Source organism: Cherax quadricarinatus, chromosome 7 (genome assembly GCF_038502225.1).
Source record: "Cherax quadricarinatus isolate ZL_2023a chromosome 7, ASM3850222v1, whole genome shotgun sequence".
Taxonomy (NCBI): domain Eukaryota; kingdom Metazoa; phylum Arthropoda; class Malacostraca; order Decapoda; family Parastacidae; genus Cherax; species Cherax quadricarinatus.
In genome coordinates, this window is record NC_091298.1 from 15408561 (window position 1) to 15425847 (window position 17287).

At 43.5% G+C, this 17287-nt stretch overlaps 1 protein-coding gene across 6 annotated transcripts in view; it reads left to right on the plus strand.

Annotated features, from left to right (window-relative positions):
* The window catches only part of Fpps (Farnesyl pyrophosphate synthase), a 120230-nt gene that overhangs the window by 41428 nt on the left and 61515 nt on the right, over positions 1-17287 (plus strand). The window contains exon 2 of one of the 6 annotated variants that reach the window (XM_070082323.1): positions 14291-14438. The exons of 4 other annotated variants lie outside the window; for them this stretch is intronic. Coding sequence is in view for 1 of the 2 variants with exons in the window: in XM_070082322.1 (XP_069938423.1) it covers positions 9086-9129 (44 nt within the window). In the remaining variant the exon portion in view is untranslated. Of the gene's footprint in view, positions 1-8981; positions 9130-14290; positions 14439-17287 lie in introns of those variants that run through there. One more of the 6 variants, XM_070082322.1, reaches the window with a different exon arrangement.

The following is a 17287-nucleotide window of genomic DNA, read 5'->3' on the forward strand; positions in this document are numbered from 1 at the left end:
ATATCATGGAATTCCCCTAATAATGGCAATCAAGTCTCTGTCCCTGACTTCCGCTTGGCTGATTTCATAGGACTGAAAAATTACTTAGGTGGGCTGAACTGGAATGACCTGACTAAGGGTCAGGTAGGTGGTGATGGATGCCGATATGACGCTTTCCAGGGCATAGTTCTAGCTGCTCAGTCAAATTATGTTCCAAATAGGGAAATCAGATCAAACAAAAATGATCCTAAATGGATGAACAATAGATTAAAATATCTAATTGGTCAAAAGAGAGGCATATATAGGCAAATCAAAAAGAGGAGAGGGGCAATTAAGAAATCGATATATTCAGTTAAAGAGAGAAATAAAAAAAGGAATTAGAAAAGCAAAAAGAGATTATGAGGTTAAAGTTGCAAGAGATTCGAAGACTAACCCAAAAGGATTCTTTCAGGTATACAGAAGTAAGATCAGGGACAAGATAGGCCCACTCAAAAGTTCCTCGGGTCAACTCACTGACAGTGATAAAGAAATGTGTAGAAGTTTTAACACATACTTCCTCTCAGTTTTTACACAGGAGGATACCAGCGATATTCCAGAAATGATAAATTATGTGGAACAGGACGATAATAAACTGTGCACGATTAGGGTCACAAGTGACATGGTCCTTAGGCAAATAGATAAATTAAAGCCTAACAAATCCCCAGGCCCTGATGAACTGTATGCAAGGGTCCTAAAGAAATGTAAAGAGGAGCTTAGCAAACCTTTGGCTAATCTTTTCAACATATCACTACAAACTGGCATGGTGCCAGATAAGTGGAAAATGGCAAATGTGATACCTATTTTCAAAGCAGGTGACAGGTCCTTTGCTTCAAACTATAGACCAATAAGCCTAACCTCCATAGTGGGAAAATTTATGGAATCAATAATTGCCGAGGCAGTTCGTAGCCACCTTGAAAAGCATAAATTAATCAACGAATCTCAGCGTGGTTTTACAAAGGGGCGTTCCTGCCTTACGAATTTGTTAACTTTTTTCACTAAGGTATTTGAGGAGGTAGATCATGGTAATGAATATGATATTGTGTACATGGACTTCAGTAAGGCTTTTGACAGGGTCCCACATCAGAGACTATTGAGGAAAATTAAGGCACATGGAATAGGAGGAGAAATTTTTTCCTGGATAGAGGCATGGTTGACAAATAGGCAGCAGAGAGTTTGCATAAATGAGGAGAAATCAGAGTGGGGAAGCGTCACGAGCGGTGTTCCACAGGGGTCAGTGTTGGGCCCCCTGCTGTTCACAATATACATAAACGACATAGATGAGGGCATAAAGAGCGACATCAGCAAGTTTGCCGATGACACCAAAATAGGCCGTCGAATTCATTCTGACGAGGACATTAGAACACACCAGGAAGATTTGAGTAAACTGATGCAGTGGTCGGAGAGGTGGCAGATGCAGTTTAATATAGACAAATGCAAAGTTCTAAATGTTGGACAGGACAATAATCATGCCACATATAAACTAAATAATGTAGATCTTAATATTACGGATTGCGAAAAAGATTTAGGAGTTCTGGTTAGCAGTAATCTGAAACCAAGACAACAGTGCATAAGTGTTCGCAATAAAGCTTTATATCAAGAATCATAAATAATAGGAGTCCTCAGGTTGTTCTTCAACTCTATACATCCTTGGTTAGGCCTCATTTAGATTATGCTGCACAGTTTTGGTCACCGTATTACAGAATGGATATAAATGCTCTGGAAAATGTACAAAGGAGGATGACAAAGTTGATCCCATGTATCAGAAACCTTCCCTATGAGGATAGACTAAGGGCCCTGAATCTTCACTCTCTAGAAAGACGTAGAATTAGGGGGGATATGATTGAGGTGTATAAATGGAAGACAGGAATAAATAAAGGGGATGTAAATAGTGTGCTGAAAGTTAAGACACATGTGCAACATCTGGATATCTTTATTGTAGACGTTTCGCCATCCAGTGGCTTTATCAATACAGATTCTAGGACATAATAGGAAGACAGTAGAACTATATATAAAAGTTGAGGTAATCAGTCCCTCGGCCTTGGAGTTAGTGTTCACAGCATCGTGGTAGAGGAGAATCTGGAGCAAAGACAAGAAGACTGGCGGTTATATAGGCGTCAGTGGATAGGGACGGGCAGCAGTCTTCCTATTATGTCCTAGAATCTGTATTGATAAAGCCACTGGATGGCGAAATGTCTACAATAAAGATATCCAGATGTTGCACATGTGTCTTAACTTTCATATTGTCGGTATTTTATACCTTTCTTGCACAAATAGTGTGCTGAAAATATCTAGCCTAGACAGGACTCGCAGCAATGGTTTTAAGTTAGAAAAATTCAGATTCAGGAAGGATATAGGAAAGTACTGGTTTGGTAATAGTTGTGGATGAGTGGAACAAACTCCCAAGTACAGTTATAGAGGCCAGAACGTTGTGTAGCTTTAAAAATAGGTTGGATAAATACATGAGTGGGTGTGGGTGGGTGTGAGTTGGACCTGATTAGCTTGTGCTACCAGGACGGTTGCCGTGTTCCTCCCTTAAGTCAAGGTGACCTGACCTGACTAGGTTGGGTGCATTGGCTTAAGCCGGTAGGAGACTTGGACCTGCCTCGCATGGGCCAGTAGGCCTTCTGCAGTGTTCCTTCGTTCTTATGTTCTTATGAGGGGGTGTGGGTGGGTGTGCGTTGGACCTGATCAGCTTGTGCTACTAGGTCAGTTGCCGTGTTCCTTCAGTGAATGTGACCTGACCTGACTAGGTTGGGGCATTGGCTTGGACCTGCATCGCATGGGCCAGTAGGACTGCTGCAGTGTTCCTTCTTTCTGATGTTCATATATACCTGGAGGTTATTCCGGGGATCAACGCCCCCGCGGCCCGGTCCATGACCAGGCCTCCCGGTGGATCAGGGCTTGATCAACCAGGCTGTTACTGCTGGCCGCACGCAGTCCAACGTACGAGCCACAGCCCGGCTGATCCGGCTCTAACTTTAGGTATCTGTCCAGCTCTCTCTTGAAGGCAGCCAGGGGCTTATTGGCAATTCCCCTAATACTTGATGGGAGGCTGTTGAACGGTCTTGGGCCCCGGACACTTAAGGTGTTTTCCCTTAGTGTACCAATGGCGCCCCTACTTTTAATTGGGGGCATTTTGCATCGCCTGCCCAGTCTTTTACTTTCGTAGGGAGTGATTTATGTGTGCAGATTTGGGACCATTCCTTCCAGGATTTTCCATGTGTAGATTATGATATATCTCTCCCTCCTGCGTTCCAACGAGTTCAAGTCAAGTGCTTCCAAGCCTTCCCAGTAGTTAAAGTGCTTGACAGAACTTATACGTGCAGTAAAGGATCTCTGTGCACTCTCTAGATCTGCAATTTCACCTGCTTTGAATGGAGATGTTAATGTACAGCAGTATTCCAGCCTAGAGAGAACAAGTGATTTGAAAAGGACCATCATTGGTTTGGCATCTCTCGTTTTGAACGTTCTCATTATCCATCCTATCACTTTCTTTGCACTTGCGATCGTGGCACTGTTGTGATCCTTGAAAGTGAGATCCTCAGACATTACTACTCCCAGGTCCCTTACATTATTTTTCCGCTCTAGTGTATGGCCAGAGTTTGTAGTATAATCTGTTCTAGTTATTATCTCCTCCAGTTTTCCATAACGGAGTGGTTGGAATTTGTCCTCATTGAACATCATATTGTTTACCGTTGCCCACTGGAAAACTGTGTTTATATCTTCTTGGAGGTTAACCGCGTCCTCAGCAGATGACAGCCTCATGCAGATCCTAGTATCATCCGCAAAGGATGTTACGGTGCTGTGGTGTGTATCTGTCTATGTCTGATATGAGGATGAGGAATAAGATGGGGGCGAGTACAGTGCCTTGCGGAACAGAGCTCTTCACTATGACAGCCTCCGATTTAACTCTGTTGACCACTACTCTGTGTTCGATTTGTTAGGAAGTTGAAGATCCATCTCCCCACTTTCCCAGTTATTCCTTTAGCACGTATTTTTGGGCTATTACGCCATGATCGCATTTGTCAAATGCTTTTGCAAAGTCTGTGTATATTACATCTGCATTCTGATTTTCTTCCAGTGCATCCAAGGCCATATCATAGTGATCCAGTAGTTGTGCAAGACAGGTATACAATACCGACAAGATGAAAGTTAAGACACTTGTGCAACATCTGGTTATCTTTATTGTAAACGTTTCGCCATCCAGTGGCTTTATCAATACAAATTCTTGGACATAATTAGAAAACAGAAGAACTATATACAAAAGATGAGGTAATCAGTCCCTCAGCCTTGGAGGTGGTGTTTACAACACCACCTACATCTTGTCGGTATTGTATACCTGTCTTGCACAACTTGTCAGGCACTGCAACATCATGGTATCTTGATTCAGAGGACATCTATATGACCTTCTTCACGACTTCTACAACTAGCCCATCAATTTGGGAAGGACCTACTTCCACTGGGGAATCCCGCCTACAAGTGACTATGCCCTCGTCTGCTACACGTCTCTCTTCACTGACGCATGTATAAGCGCCAGTCTCCTTACCAGTGCTTCAGAATCTCTACAACCACGGTGTTGTAAACACCACCTCCAAGGCTGAGGGACTGATTACCTCATCTTTTGTATATAGTTCTTCTGTTTTCTAATTATGTCCAAGAATTTGTATTGATAAAGCCACTGGATGGCGAAACGTTTACAATAAAGATAACCAGATGTTGCACAAAGATCCAGTAGTTGTGAGAGGCAGGAGCGACCTGCCCTGAACCCATGTTGCCCTGGATTGTGCAGATTTTGGGAATCCAGGTGATATGCAATCCTGCTTCTTAGCACTCTTTCAAAGATTTTTATGATGTGGGACGTCAGAGCTATTGGTCTATAGTTCTAAGCTAATGCTTTGCTGTCACCTTTATGGAGTGGGGCTATATCCGTTGTTTTAAGTGACTGTGGAATTTCACCCATGTCCAAGCTGCTCCTCCATAGTGTACTTCGGGCATGCAAGAGGGGTTTCTTGCAGTTCTTAATGAATACAGAGTTCCACGAGTCTGGGCCCGGGGCTGAGTTCATGGGCATGTTGTCAATGGCTTTTTCGAAATCTTTCGGAGTTAGGGTGATGTCGGAAATCTGGCATACATTTATGGAGTTTTGAGGCTCATGAAGAAATCATTTGGGTCGTCGATCCTCAGACTGATTAGTGGTTCACTAAACACAGAGTCATACTGGGATTTCAATATTTAACTCATTTTCTTGTTGTCGTCTGTGTAAGTCCCATCCTGTCTTGAATAAGGGCACGATACTAGATGTGGTATTTGCCTTGTTTTTGGCATATGAAAAGAACTATTTTGAGTTTCTTTCAATTTCGCTAATAGCTTTAAGCTCCTCCTATCTCTCCTTGTTCCTATAAGAGTCATTTAACTTAAGTTCGATAGTTTCCACTTCCCTGGTCAGCGCCTCCTTTCGTGTATCAGATATTCTAGCACTCCTGAGGAGCTCAGTGACTCTTCGTCGTCTTCTGTAGAGGGAGCATCTTTCTCTCTCCAGTTTACTCCTGCTCTTCTTCTTTCTTAGGGGAATATGCCTAGAACATGCTTCAGCTGCCAGGAAGTTGATCCTTTCAAGGCACTGGTTTGGATCCATGTTATTTAAGATATCTTCCCAACATGTTTCATTTAGGACATGGTTTGGTTTAGAAAGACACGTAAGCAAGCACTATAACATATTTATTAGAAAACGTTTCGGTCCTGGGACCTTGATCACTTCTAACATACAGAGGTAGAAAGACATTATATATATAGGCGGAGAGTGAGGTGTGACGCACGTGACCTGAGGAATGTCATAAGAACATAAGAATGGAGGAACACTGTAGAAGGCCTACTGGCCCATGCGAGGCAGGTCCTTATCAAAACAACCTCTGCCTATCATGAGGACGGGTAGACGATGAAATCATGTGACTCCTGTGTTGTTGGGTTGGTGCTGCTTAAGTATCATGTATGCCAATGTTTTTGAAATTTTGTAGTTTCCAGTGTTGCGTTCTATAGTGTCGGTGACGGCGATTAGTGAGGCTTCTAGGCACCGTCGGCGTCTGAGGTCTGGTTCGGTGAGAACGAGTTGTGCCTCATTCCAGTTCATCAAATGCCCCGTGGAGTCTCTGTGGAGGGCACATGCGTACCTTACATCGTCTCTGTTAGAGGCATTTCGATGTTCATTCAGGCGGACTGCAAGATCTCTGCCTGTCTCGCCTACATATTTCTTGGGACAGAACCCACAGGGGATAGCGTAGACGCCTGCTGTAGAAGTTAGAGGTGTGGGGCTGCGTTTCGTAGTGAGGTCTTTGATAGATGATGTGTTTATTGTGGAAACGTTGATGTTACTCATAGCAAGTGCCCTGCGAGTATTCGTGGCAACATCGCCACATGGGAGTACTATGAACTGTTTTGGGGGCTGTTCCATCTTTCTTCATCCGAGATTGCAGACTAAAGGCACAAGCTATCCTCAACAAACCGCCCATGGAACAGCCCCCAAAACAGTTCATAGTACTCCCATGTGGCGATGTTGCCACGAATACTCGCAGGGCACTTGCTGTGAGTAACATCAATGTTTCCACCAAAGAGATGGGTTAGTTGTACTACTACAACTAACCCATCTCTTTGGGAAGGACCTACTTCCACTGGGGAATCCCGCCTACCAGTGAATATGCCCTCGTCTGCTACACCTGACGTTACTATATAAGCGCCAGGATCCTTTCTTCTGCTTCAGAATCTCCACGACTATGGTGCTCTTCGCACCTACTCCTAGGTTGAGGGACTGATTACCTCATCTTCTGTACATAGTTCTACTGTCTTCAAGTTATGTCCTAGAATTTGTATTGATAAAGCCACTGGATGGCGAAACGTCTACAATAAAGATACCCAGATGTTGCACATGTGTCTTAATCTCATCTTGTCGGTATTATATACCATTCGTACACAAGGCTCCAAGGTGGTGGACTATTTTTATTTCCTTCCATTTTTTCCGTTTCCTGCCACTAAAAAATCACCTGGAGTTGGGTTGTCGTAGCTACTATTGTTCGTCTTGTGGGGTCTGTGCCTCCTGGTCCCTTTTAGATGGTATGCAGGGCAGTTGATGTTGTAACACTGCTTCTGGAGGACCGAAGAGTGACACATTTTTGGGTGGAAATATATATATATATATATATATATATATATATATATATATATATATATATATATATATATATATATATATATATATATATATATATATATATATATATATATATATATATATATATATATATATATACATACATACATACATACATATATATATATAATGTATAATATATGTATATATATTATTTTTTTATTTATGTATTTATATAACCGTTAACCAAATTACAATGCCGGGAGGTTAACAGCAAGCAGCAGGCGATACACCAGCATCGTATAATTCGTTATAAATTCCAACCATTCACTGTATACACAAAGCGGTACCTAGTTCCTGGTCTCTGCACTTGATGGCTCGTTGGTTTAACTTGTTGTTGTGAACATTAAAATGGTATAAAATACCGACAGGTTGTTAGGTAAGACACATATGCAACAGTTAGGTATCTTTATTTCGAAACGTTTCGCCTACACAGTAGGCTTCTTCAGTCGAGTACAGAAAAGTTGAGTCACTACAAGAGTCATGTTATGAGGTGGCACGTTCATTTGTGCCGGCACTAGGGTGGGAGCTAGAGACTGTACTTGTATTTAAGGTTACAAGTGAAAGTAAGGTATCTGTAGGCGCAATGATTGGCCACGGCAGCAGCGACCTCTGGTTTACCTGCGCTCGATTAGTACATTTAGTTAGTTGTGCCACCAGAGCGGCTCGTTTTATTGTGCACGCCATACTCATCCTGTGGGTGATTGCTCAAAAAACAAGATTGCATAGTTACGTCACAACAGCCATTGCAGTCATTTTATTTATTGCAATTATCTTTAGTGGTTATCGCTCACAATACAATGTGGAGATACACTCAAATAATATATCTTGTTACCACTAAAATAACAGTGGCCGTTATCGGGTTGCATTCTCCTAAAATCGGTTCATCTATCCGATGAAAAATTTGAAGACAGTTTCAAAATTTAAGAAACTGGCATTGAAATGGCTTGACATACCCTGTAGGGTTTTTGCCGAAGATGTAGTGTATGGCCCAGTATCTGTCTACACACTTCATTTTCTGTCATTGGCATTTCCGTACAAGCTGTACCGCCAGAGATACTTATAGCCTAGCCTAAATCTGACAGCAATGTCCTGCGGTCCACTGACCTTGTTATTTTCTCCATAGACATTTAAATTGACACATTTCATAATGATGAACAACTGATCCAGTTTCTGTATTGTTTTAATTTATTCAGAATTGTTTGCTTATTCTTTTCTGACTGTTTTTTAACTTCTATTTGAGAAACCAAAATTATACTCGACATACCACGTTCGCTTCTCGTCCGATCAGTGAAGTTAAGCAACGTTGGGTTTGGTTAGTACTTGGATGGGTGACCGCCTGGGAACACCATATGCTTATAGGGCTGGGTTTGATTGGTGTCATTGGGTACGGGAGTTATTTCTTGGGTAGCTTTGGGTAGAGGTCGTTTTGATAAGGACCTGCCTCGCATGGGCCAGTAGGCCTTCTGCAGTGTTCCTCCATTTTTATGTTCTTATGTTTAATGCTTGTTCAGCTAATTCGTCAATCTTGCCACGCTCCTGCAGGCCTATGTGAAATGGAATCCCAGAGACGTTAATTGTAATCTACTATTTCGTATGTTTACATCTGCCTCGCTCTATAAACAAGCATACTGCATTCAGATCTCGGGCTTTTTAAGTAATGAGAAGAGGGAGTCAGTTAAACCGTCTGTAATTGTAGTATGGCAAACAGTTCAGTTTGGCTGGTTTATGATAACTGCACCTGCTGCCCTCTCAGTGTCAGAGATAAGGCGGCCATCAGCGTAGTGCGTGTGATATTTTTAGTTTGCATTTTGTTGTGTGTTCCAGAGTACCAGTTTAGAAATTAGTCGATGATAAGGATTGTGCATGACCAGATTCATAGTGATATCAAACAGTTATCTGTCAGGAAGGTGAGAAACGCTGTTGTTTTCGTGCATGATACATTTCATGTAGTCCAAAAACTTTTGCGTGTGGCTGTTATTTCAATTCATTTTGATTTGCTTGTCTCATGGCTTAAGGAGGGTGTGTAACCAGTGAGGGTATTTAAGGAGGGTGTGTAGGATGTGGGGTATTGAAGAAGGGTGTGTAGGAAGTGGGGGATTTAAGGAGGGTGTGTAGAGTGGGGGACTTAGGGAGTGGATGGGTTTAGAAAGTGGGTGGGTTTAGAATGTGTAAGGATTATGTGGGTTTGGGGAGGGTGTGTAGGGAGTATGTGGGAAGTGGGTGGGTTTAGTATGTGTAGGGAGTGGGTGGGTTTAGGGTGTGTAGGGAGTGGGTGGGTTTAGGGTGTGTAGGGAGTGGGAGGGTTAAGGAGCGCAAGGAGTGGGTGGGTTTAGGGAGGGTGTATTGGAAGCGTGTGGGAGGTTGTGTAGTGGGAGAGTGTAGTGGGAGGGTGTGCAGTGGCAGGGTGTGTATTGGGTGTAGTGAAGGGTGTATAGAAAGTGGGCAGATGTTGGTCCATTACACGTTGTGACAAAAGTCGGTGGTCATTTTTTTTTACACAGGGTTTGACAAGGTTAAGGATCCCTAGCTTTATTGACAGCTATTTACAGGTTAAGGATTCCTAACTTTATTGGCAAGCTAAGAGCTGTTACCTACATCAGCTCATTTGAAAGCATTTTTATTGTTATGAGACATACAAGTAGGAAACAGGATGAAGTTGGAGCCATCTGTGGGCCAGCATTTTCATTTGATCAACTGACTTTATCTCGTTGACGTCATTATGCTGTACGAATGTGTTCCATACTCTAGTCATCCTGGGTATGTATGATCTCAGATGGAGTGATGTTCTGGAGAAGGGTACAGCCAGAGTGAAGTTGCTGCTTTCTGCTCGTCTTGTGGCATAAAAGCTTGTTTCACGCTGTCCTCGAAGTGGATCCAAGTGTGGTATTTTGACAATATTGGCCTTGTACATAACAGTAAGGCCACCCACATCCCTCCTATGTTGAAGGCTCTGCTGAAATGACAGATCTACCCAGGATGGGTCCAGGCGAGAGATGAGACGTCTTGCTCTGTTCTCTACTCTGTCAAGCAGTCGCAGATGAGAGGGGGGGCAGGCAAACCAAGAAAGTGGAGCATATTCAAGGTGCGAGCGTACTTGTGCCTCGTACAGGATCTTGCAACCCCTACTGTCAAGCAGATGGGAGATACGGCGAAGTGCTGTAAGCTTCCTGGCTGCCTTGTTTGCAAGATTTACAACATGGTTCTTCATGGTTAGTTTGGAGTCAAATTTCACCCCAAGGATATCAACTTCTTCTCCAGGTGCCAACATGACAAAGTTGATCCCATGTATCAGAAACCTTCCCTATGAGGATAGACTAAGGGCCCTGAAACTGCACTCTCTAGAAAGACGTAGAATTAGGGGGGATATGATTGAGGTGTATAAATGGAAGACAGGAATAAATAAAGGGGATGTAAATAGTGTGCTGAAAATATCTAGCCTAGACAGGACTCGCAGCAATGGTTTTAAGTTGGAAAAATTCAGATTCAGGAAGGATATAGGAAAGTACTGGTTTGGTAATAGAGTTGTGGATGAGTGGAACAAACTCCCAAGTACCGTTATAGAGGCCAGAACGTTGTGTAGCTTTAAAAATAGGTTGGATAAATACATGAGTAGATGTGGGTGGGTGTGAGTTAGACCTGATAGCTTGTGCTACCAGGTCGGTTGCCGTGTTCCTCCCTTAAGTCAATGTGTAACAAAAAGGCACAATACCGTGACTGGAACGATACACAAATAACCCGCACATAAAAGACAGAAGCTTACGACGACGTTTCGGTCCGACTTGGACCATTGACAAAGTCACACTAACAGAGGAGGAGCAGGACGGCTATATATAGGCAGGAAGAGGTGGAGGTAGTAGTAGTGGTAGTAGTAGTAATAGTAGTAGTACAAGAATTGTATATAATACCGACAGGATGAAATGACACATGCACAACACCCGGGCATCCCCACCGTAGACGTTTCGCCATCCAGCCAGCCACTGGATGGCGAAACGTCCACAACAAAGACAACCAGACGCCGCACATGTGTCTAATTTCATCAGTAGTTGTAGTAGAAGAAGAAGAGGTAGTAGTAGTGGTAGTGGTAGAAGTGGGAAATAAGGAAGACGAGCCAGTCAAATACAAAGGAAGGGGAGCACTGCAAGAGAGCTAGAAACCCACAGAGGGAGAGCAAGCGCACCGAGGTGCGTGAAAGGGGAAGTGGTGAAATAAAATAAAGAAGGAACAGAAACACGAGACAGGAGAGAGAAAGACAACCCAGAGGAGAAAAGGAGAGAGGAAAGGGGAAGAGGAAGAAGAAAAAGAAGAAGAAGAAGAAAAAATGAGGATTCAGGTTAAGTCACGGGTGTTCTGAAGTTGGAGCATTTTACAATGTAGTGGGAGAGGAAGGCATCTACAGAGACGAAGCCAGGGCTAAGGTTCATACAAGGAAAGTTGTGTTAGTGTGACTTTGTCAATGGTTCAAGTCGGACCGAAACGTCGTCGTAAGCTTCTGTCTTTTATGTGCGGGTTATTTGTGTATAAGTCAATGTGACCTGACCTGACTAGGTTGGATGCATTGGCTTAAGCCGGTAGGAGACTTGGACCTGCCTCGCATGGGCCAGTAGGCCTTCTGCAGTGTTCCTTCGTTCTTATGTTCTTATGTTCATTCATCCTTACTACTGCACCAGCATTACCATCATGGTGCCTAGAGACGATCATCATTTGCATTTTCTCAGGTGCAAATGTTACTTGCCACCTATTTCCCCAAGCTGATATAGCTCTCAGCTGGTGATTGATGTAGCTTAGAGCAGCTGGCATTTCTTCTCTTGGATAAGTGAATGTCAGTGTACAGTCGTCTGCATATGCATGTGATTCTGGGATGAGATGAAGAAGGTCGTTGAAGTAGACATTCCATAACAATGGACCCAGCACGCTTCCTTGTGGAACACTTGCCCCAATAGAGAGTCAATGACTTATAATTAATATTAGAGTCTTTATTTCTACAAGTACATGTACTACCATATAGAAAGCCGCTTGTTATGCTGAGCATTTCGGGCAGATTAGGTCATTGTCCCAGGATGCGACCCACGCTAGTCGACCAACACCCAGGTATCCATTTTATACTGATGGGTAGACAGGGACAGCATTTATTTCATGGAAACACGTCTCTGATGTTTACCAGCCGTACCGTAGATTCGAACTCTGGACCTCAGTGTGTGAGCTGAGTGCGCTAGCGATCGAGCTAGGGGACACTTATGAATGTCAGAGCTCTGGTCACTATATTTGGCTTGGACTGCACATGAAGCCAGTAGAACAGATGTTTCAGGAGGGCAGTGAATTTCATCACTGAGGATAGCATTCTTAACTTGTAGATAGAACAACCTCAGTGTGATATATTGGGTGAGTAGGAAGTAGGTGCTTGTAGGGGAGGGTGTTTAGGTAGTGGGCGGGTTTAGGGAGGGTGTGTTGGGACTGGGTGGGTTCAGGGAGGGTGTGTTGGGACTGGGTGGGTTCAGGAAGGGATTGTTGGGACTGGGTGGGTTCAGGGAAAATGTGTAGGGAGTGGGTAGAGAGGATGTGTAAAGAGCAGGTAGAGAAAGGATTGGTAGGGAACAGGTAGAGAGAGGATTGGTAGGGAACAGGTAGAGGAAGTGTAAGTAGTGAGGAGAGGTTGCAAGGTAAGATAAGGTGTAGAAAGTAAGGTAGTAGGATGTAGAAAGTAAGGTAAGGTAGGGCGTAGAAAGTAAGGTAAGGTAGGGCGTAGAGAGTAAGGTAAGGTAGGGCGTAGAGAGTAAGGTAAGGTAGGGCATAGAGAGTAAGGTAAGGTAGGGCGTAGAGAGTAAGGTAAGGTAGGGCGTAGAGAGTAAGGTAAGGTAGGGCGTAGAGAGTAAGGTAAGGTAGGGCGTAGAGAGTAAGGTAAGGTAGGGCGTAGAGAGTAAGGTAAGGTAGGGCGTAGAGAGTAAGGTAAGCTAGGGCGTAGAGAATAAGATAAGGTAGGGTGCAGAGAGTAAGGCGAGGTAGAATGTAGCGAGTAAGGTAAGGCAGGGTGTAGAGATTGTTACGTAGATCAGCATACAGTATTTTGTGCCAAGTGACGTACGTAATTTTTTCACTTAGAATTAGTACGTACTAAAAATGTGAAGTGTGTACCTAGTCAGTAAATGCTGATATATTTCATATAAATACATGTTATAATGTGTGTGTTTATCACTAGTAAATTATATTAAGAATTTGCCTTACTTTTATTATATTCTAGGTAGGTCATAAAGTAAATGGTGATGAAGGCTCACCTCAGTAATTAAATTTACGGTTTAAAAACTCATGACGTTGCCTGAGGTCACGTCACCTCTAGTAGTGAGGTGACCAGTGTTTAGCTCGTGGGCAAACCACAGCCCACAGATAAGCAGTTGGTCTCGAGACAATTGGGGGGTTGGAATTCTCTGGTCTCTCTTACATCAACCAACTCTCACACACACCCGAGTTCATGGATTTGATGTTAGGTTCCTACTCTGGAACTTACATTTCTGACCTTGGTTTTGTGTGGTTTTTGACATTGTCTCTGCACATGATGTCGAGGTGTCAGTATAAGTTGGTCTCCTTGCAGACTCTGATCATAGTAGTACACATTGTTAAACATCACTTGGTGTTGATCTTTGTATTCAGGTGTTCATATCCTCAGTAGGCCAGTCACCGAGCCGAGATGTCAGTAGAAGCTGGTCTCCTTGCAGACTGTTCCTCGTACTTCACACAGTTAATCTGCTTTGCGAGTTTGTATGTCTTAAACCTTTGATAGTCGACTTCTGACTCTTGCTAGCTACTTCTCGCAGTACCAAGGTATATTTCCAGCCATTATCATACAGTAGCTTCAGTGACTGCATGTTGATCCTCCCCTTTCTCCTCATCCGCTACTGAGCAAAGATTTTATTTCATTTTTTAAATTGCGTGCATTTGTGTTTGTATACAAGTATGAATAAAATAAAATTAATAAATAGGTCGTGATGTTTAGGGCTCCAATTTTTCCACTATAAATGCTAGAACACAACCTTTTCAGCTTTAGTAGGACCTGAAACTAAAACACAAACCTTTCAGAGCTGGATAAGTAGCAGTTCTAGAAGTTGGAGCTGAACTCGTTCAAACAGCTGAGTAACAGGTCCGGAAGCTGGGGCTCAGCCCGACTGAACAGCTACAGTAACAGCAGTCCCAGCAGCCGGAGCTTGATTCTCTCAAACACAGCTAAGTTAGTAGCAGACTCAAAAACTACTGAAGCCTACTGGCCCAGGGTAGGCAGGTCCAGTTCTCACCAATCCACACCCACTCGTGTACCCGTCCAACCTATATGTAAAACTACCTAAAGTTCTTGCCTCATTGACAATACTTGGGAATCTCTTCAACTCGTCTACAACTTTACTGCCAAACCAGTACGTCTCAGTATTCTTTCTAAATCTAAATTTCTCCAACTTGAGTCCACTGCTGATAGTCCTGTCTTGGACTCACAGCAGTGGACAAGCTATTTATATCCCCTTTATTTATTTCTCTTTAGAATTTGTACACTTCAAACAGCGCAAGTTCAGTGCCTTCAGCCTATTTTCAGAGGAATGGTTTCTAGTACATAGAATCAACATCTTTCTCTGCATATTTTCCAGCATGTTTATGGCGTCCTATAATGGGGAGACCAGAACTGAACAGCATAATATGAATGAGGTCTAACTAAAGATATATGAAGTATAACCTTAGGACCTGTATTTATTTATTCTTCCTGATATGAAGCCAAGAATTCTATTACCTTTATCATATACACTTATGCAATCGTTTTAGCTTTAAATTTCTGCTAACCAGATCTCCTAGATCTTTTCCGCATTCACTTTGACTAAGGCTTACATTCTTTAGCTTATAAGTGTCGTAGTTATTACCTTTTCCTGGGAATAGAATCTTATACTTGTCTGCATTGAATTGCATCTGCCACTTCTGCGATCACACCAATAACCTCTCCAGATCATCCTGTAGACGTCTAGTGTATACATCAGAAATTATTTGACGACCTATTTTAGTGTCACCACCAAACTTACTATGTCGCTATTTATTCCCTCAAACAGCTGAGCAGATCCAAAAGCTGGAAATTACTCCGTAAATTAGCTGGACCTCAATTCCTTAAGCTTAGTTAAGGTAGATAAGAAGCAGGGCCAGAAGTTTTGGCTCGGCACCCTCAATCAGAGTTGGTTCATTATTGTGTGTGATGCAAGTTTAAAGTCCAAATTGAAGAGACTCCCAATATCACACGGAAACGAACATGCATATAAGCAAGAGTATTTTCGTTTAAAAGGAACTGTCATTCTGTCGTCAAGGGATCATACGAATGATCAGATCTTTACTAATAACATATTCCAAGGTGGGATTTGCTCAGTTATTTTTACTATTATAGGGAAGCGTTAGATCAGTAAGGACCTGGAAAGTGGACGGTAATCACGCGCGTCTCTAGCGACTTAGTAGAACATTTAAATCCCCTCGCTCCCTACACACCCTCCTACACATCCTCTCTCCTTGCTGCTCCCCCTCCCCCCTTCGCTCTTCAAACCCTCCCTCCACCAACTCGCTGCACTTCCTTTCTCCACATCCTCCCTGCATAGCTTTCCCTCTGTCCATTCTATATACACCCTTCATCCACTTAAAACACTTTTCACCCACCTAAAACACACTTTTCATCCACTTAGGTTAGGTAAGGTTCTTGCCTGTGAGTCCCTTCTTCAGGAAATAGGACAAGTGTTTCCTGACACGGGTCTTAGTCAGATGATGACCCGCCGTTGGAGCTTTTGGTCATCTGACCGAGGTCTTCCGCTGGCTTACCGGTCCACCCCTTTAAAAACCCACATAAAACACGCCCTTCCCCCACTTACAACATGGCTCGTTGGCAACGATCGTACTTCACACACTGAGAGTCCATGGTTCGATCCCCGACACGGATACCTGGAGTGCATAACCTGCCCGTAACTCCCCATGATTATACGTGGAGAGTGTTCCGGGGGTCAACGCCCCCGCGGCCCGGTCTGTGACAAGGCCTCATGGTGGATCAGAGCCTGATCAACCAGGCTGTTACTGCTGGCTGCACGCAATCCAACGTACGAGCCACAGCCCGGCTGGTCAGGTACCGACTTTAGGTGCTTGTCCAGTGCCTGCTTGAAGACAGCCAGGGGTCTATTGGTAATCCCCCTTATGTGTGCTGGGAGGCAGCTGAACAGTCTCAGGCCCCTGACACTTATTGTATTGTCTCTTAACGTGCTAGTGACACCCCTGCTTTTCATTGGGAGGATGTTGCATCGTCTGCCGAGTCTTTTGCTTTCGTTGTGAGTGATTTTCGTGTGCAAGTTCGGTACTAGTCCCTCTAGGATTTTTCAGGTGTATATAATTATGTATCTCTCCCGCCTGCGTTCCAGGGAGTACAGGTTCAGAAACTTCAAGCGCTCCCAGTAATTGAGGTGTTTTATCTCCGTTATGCGCACCGTGAAGGTTCTCTACATTTTCTAGGTCAGCAATTTCACCTGCCTTGAAAGGCGCTGTTAGTGTGCGGCAATATTCCAGCCTAGATAGAACAAGCGACCTGAAGAGTGTCATCATGGGCTTGGCATCCCTAGTTTTGAAGGTTCTCATTATCCATCCTGTCATTTTTCTAGCAGATGCGATTGATACAATATTATGGTCCTTGAAGGTGAGATCCTCCGACATGATCACTCCCAGGTCTTTGGCTTTGGTTTTTCGCTCTATTTTGTGGCCGGAATTTGTTTTGAACTCTGATGAAGTTTTAATTTCCTCATGTGGAAATGTTGGGCATGTTTCCTTACACCTGCTGTCCCTGTACACCTAACAGTAAGCAGGTACCTAGTTGTTAGTTGACTGGTGTGGGTCGCATCCGGAGGGATAAGAATGAAGGACCACAATGGAAATAAGACAGTCCTCGATGACCCACTGGCTTTCTTGGGTTATCCTGGGTGGCTAACCCTCTGGGTTAAAAATCCGAAGAAATCTTATCTTATATCTTATCTTAACACACCCTCCACCCCTCTTCAACACGTCTTCCACCCACTTTCAACACCA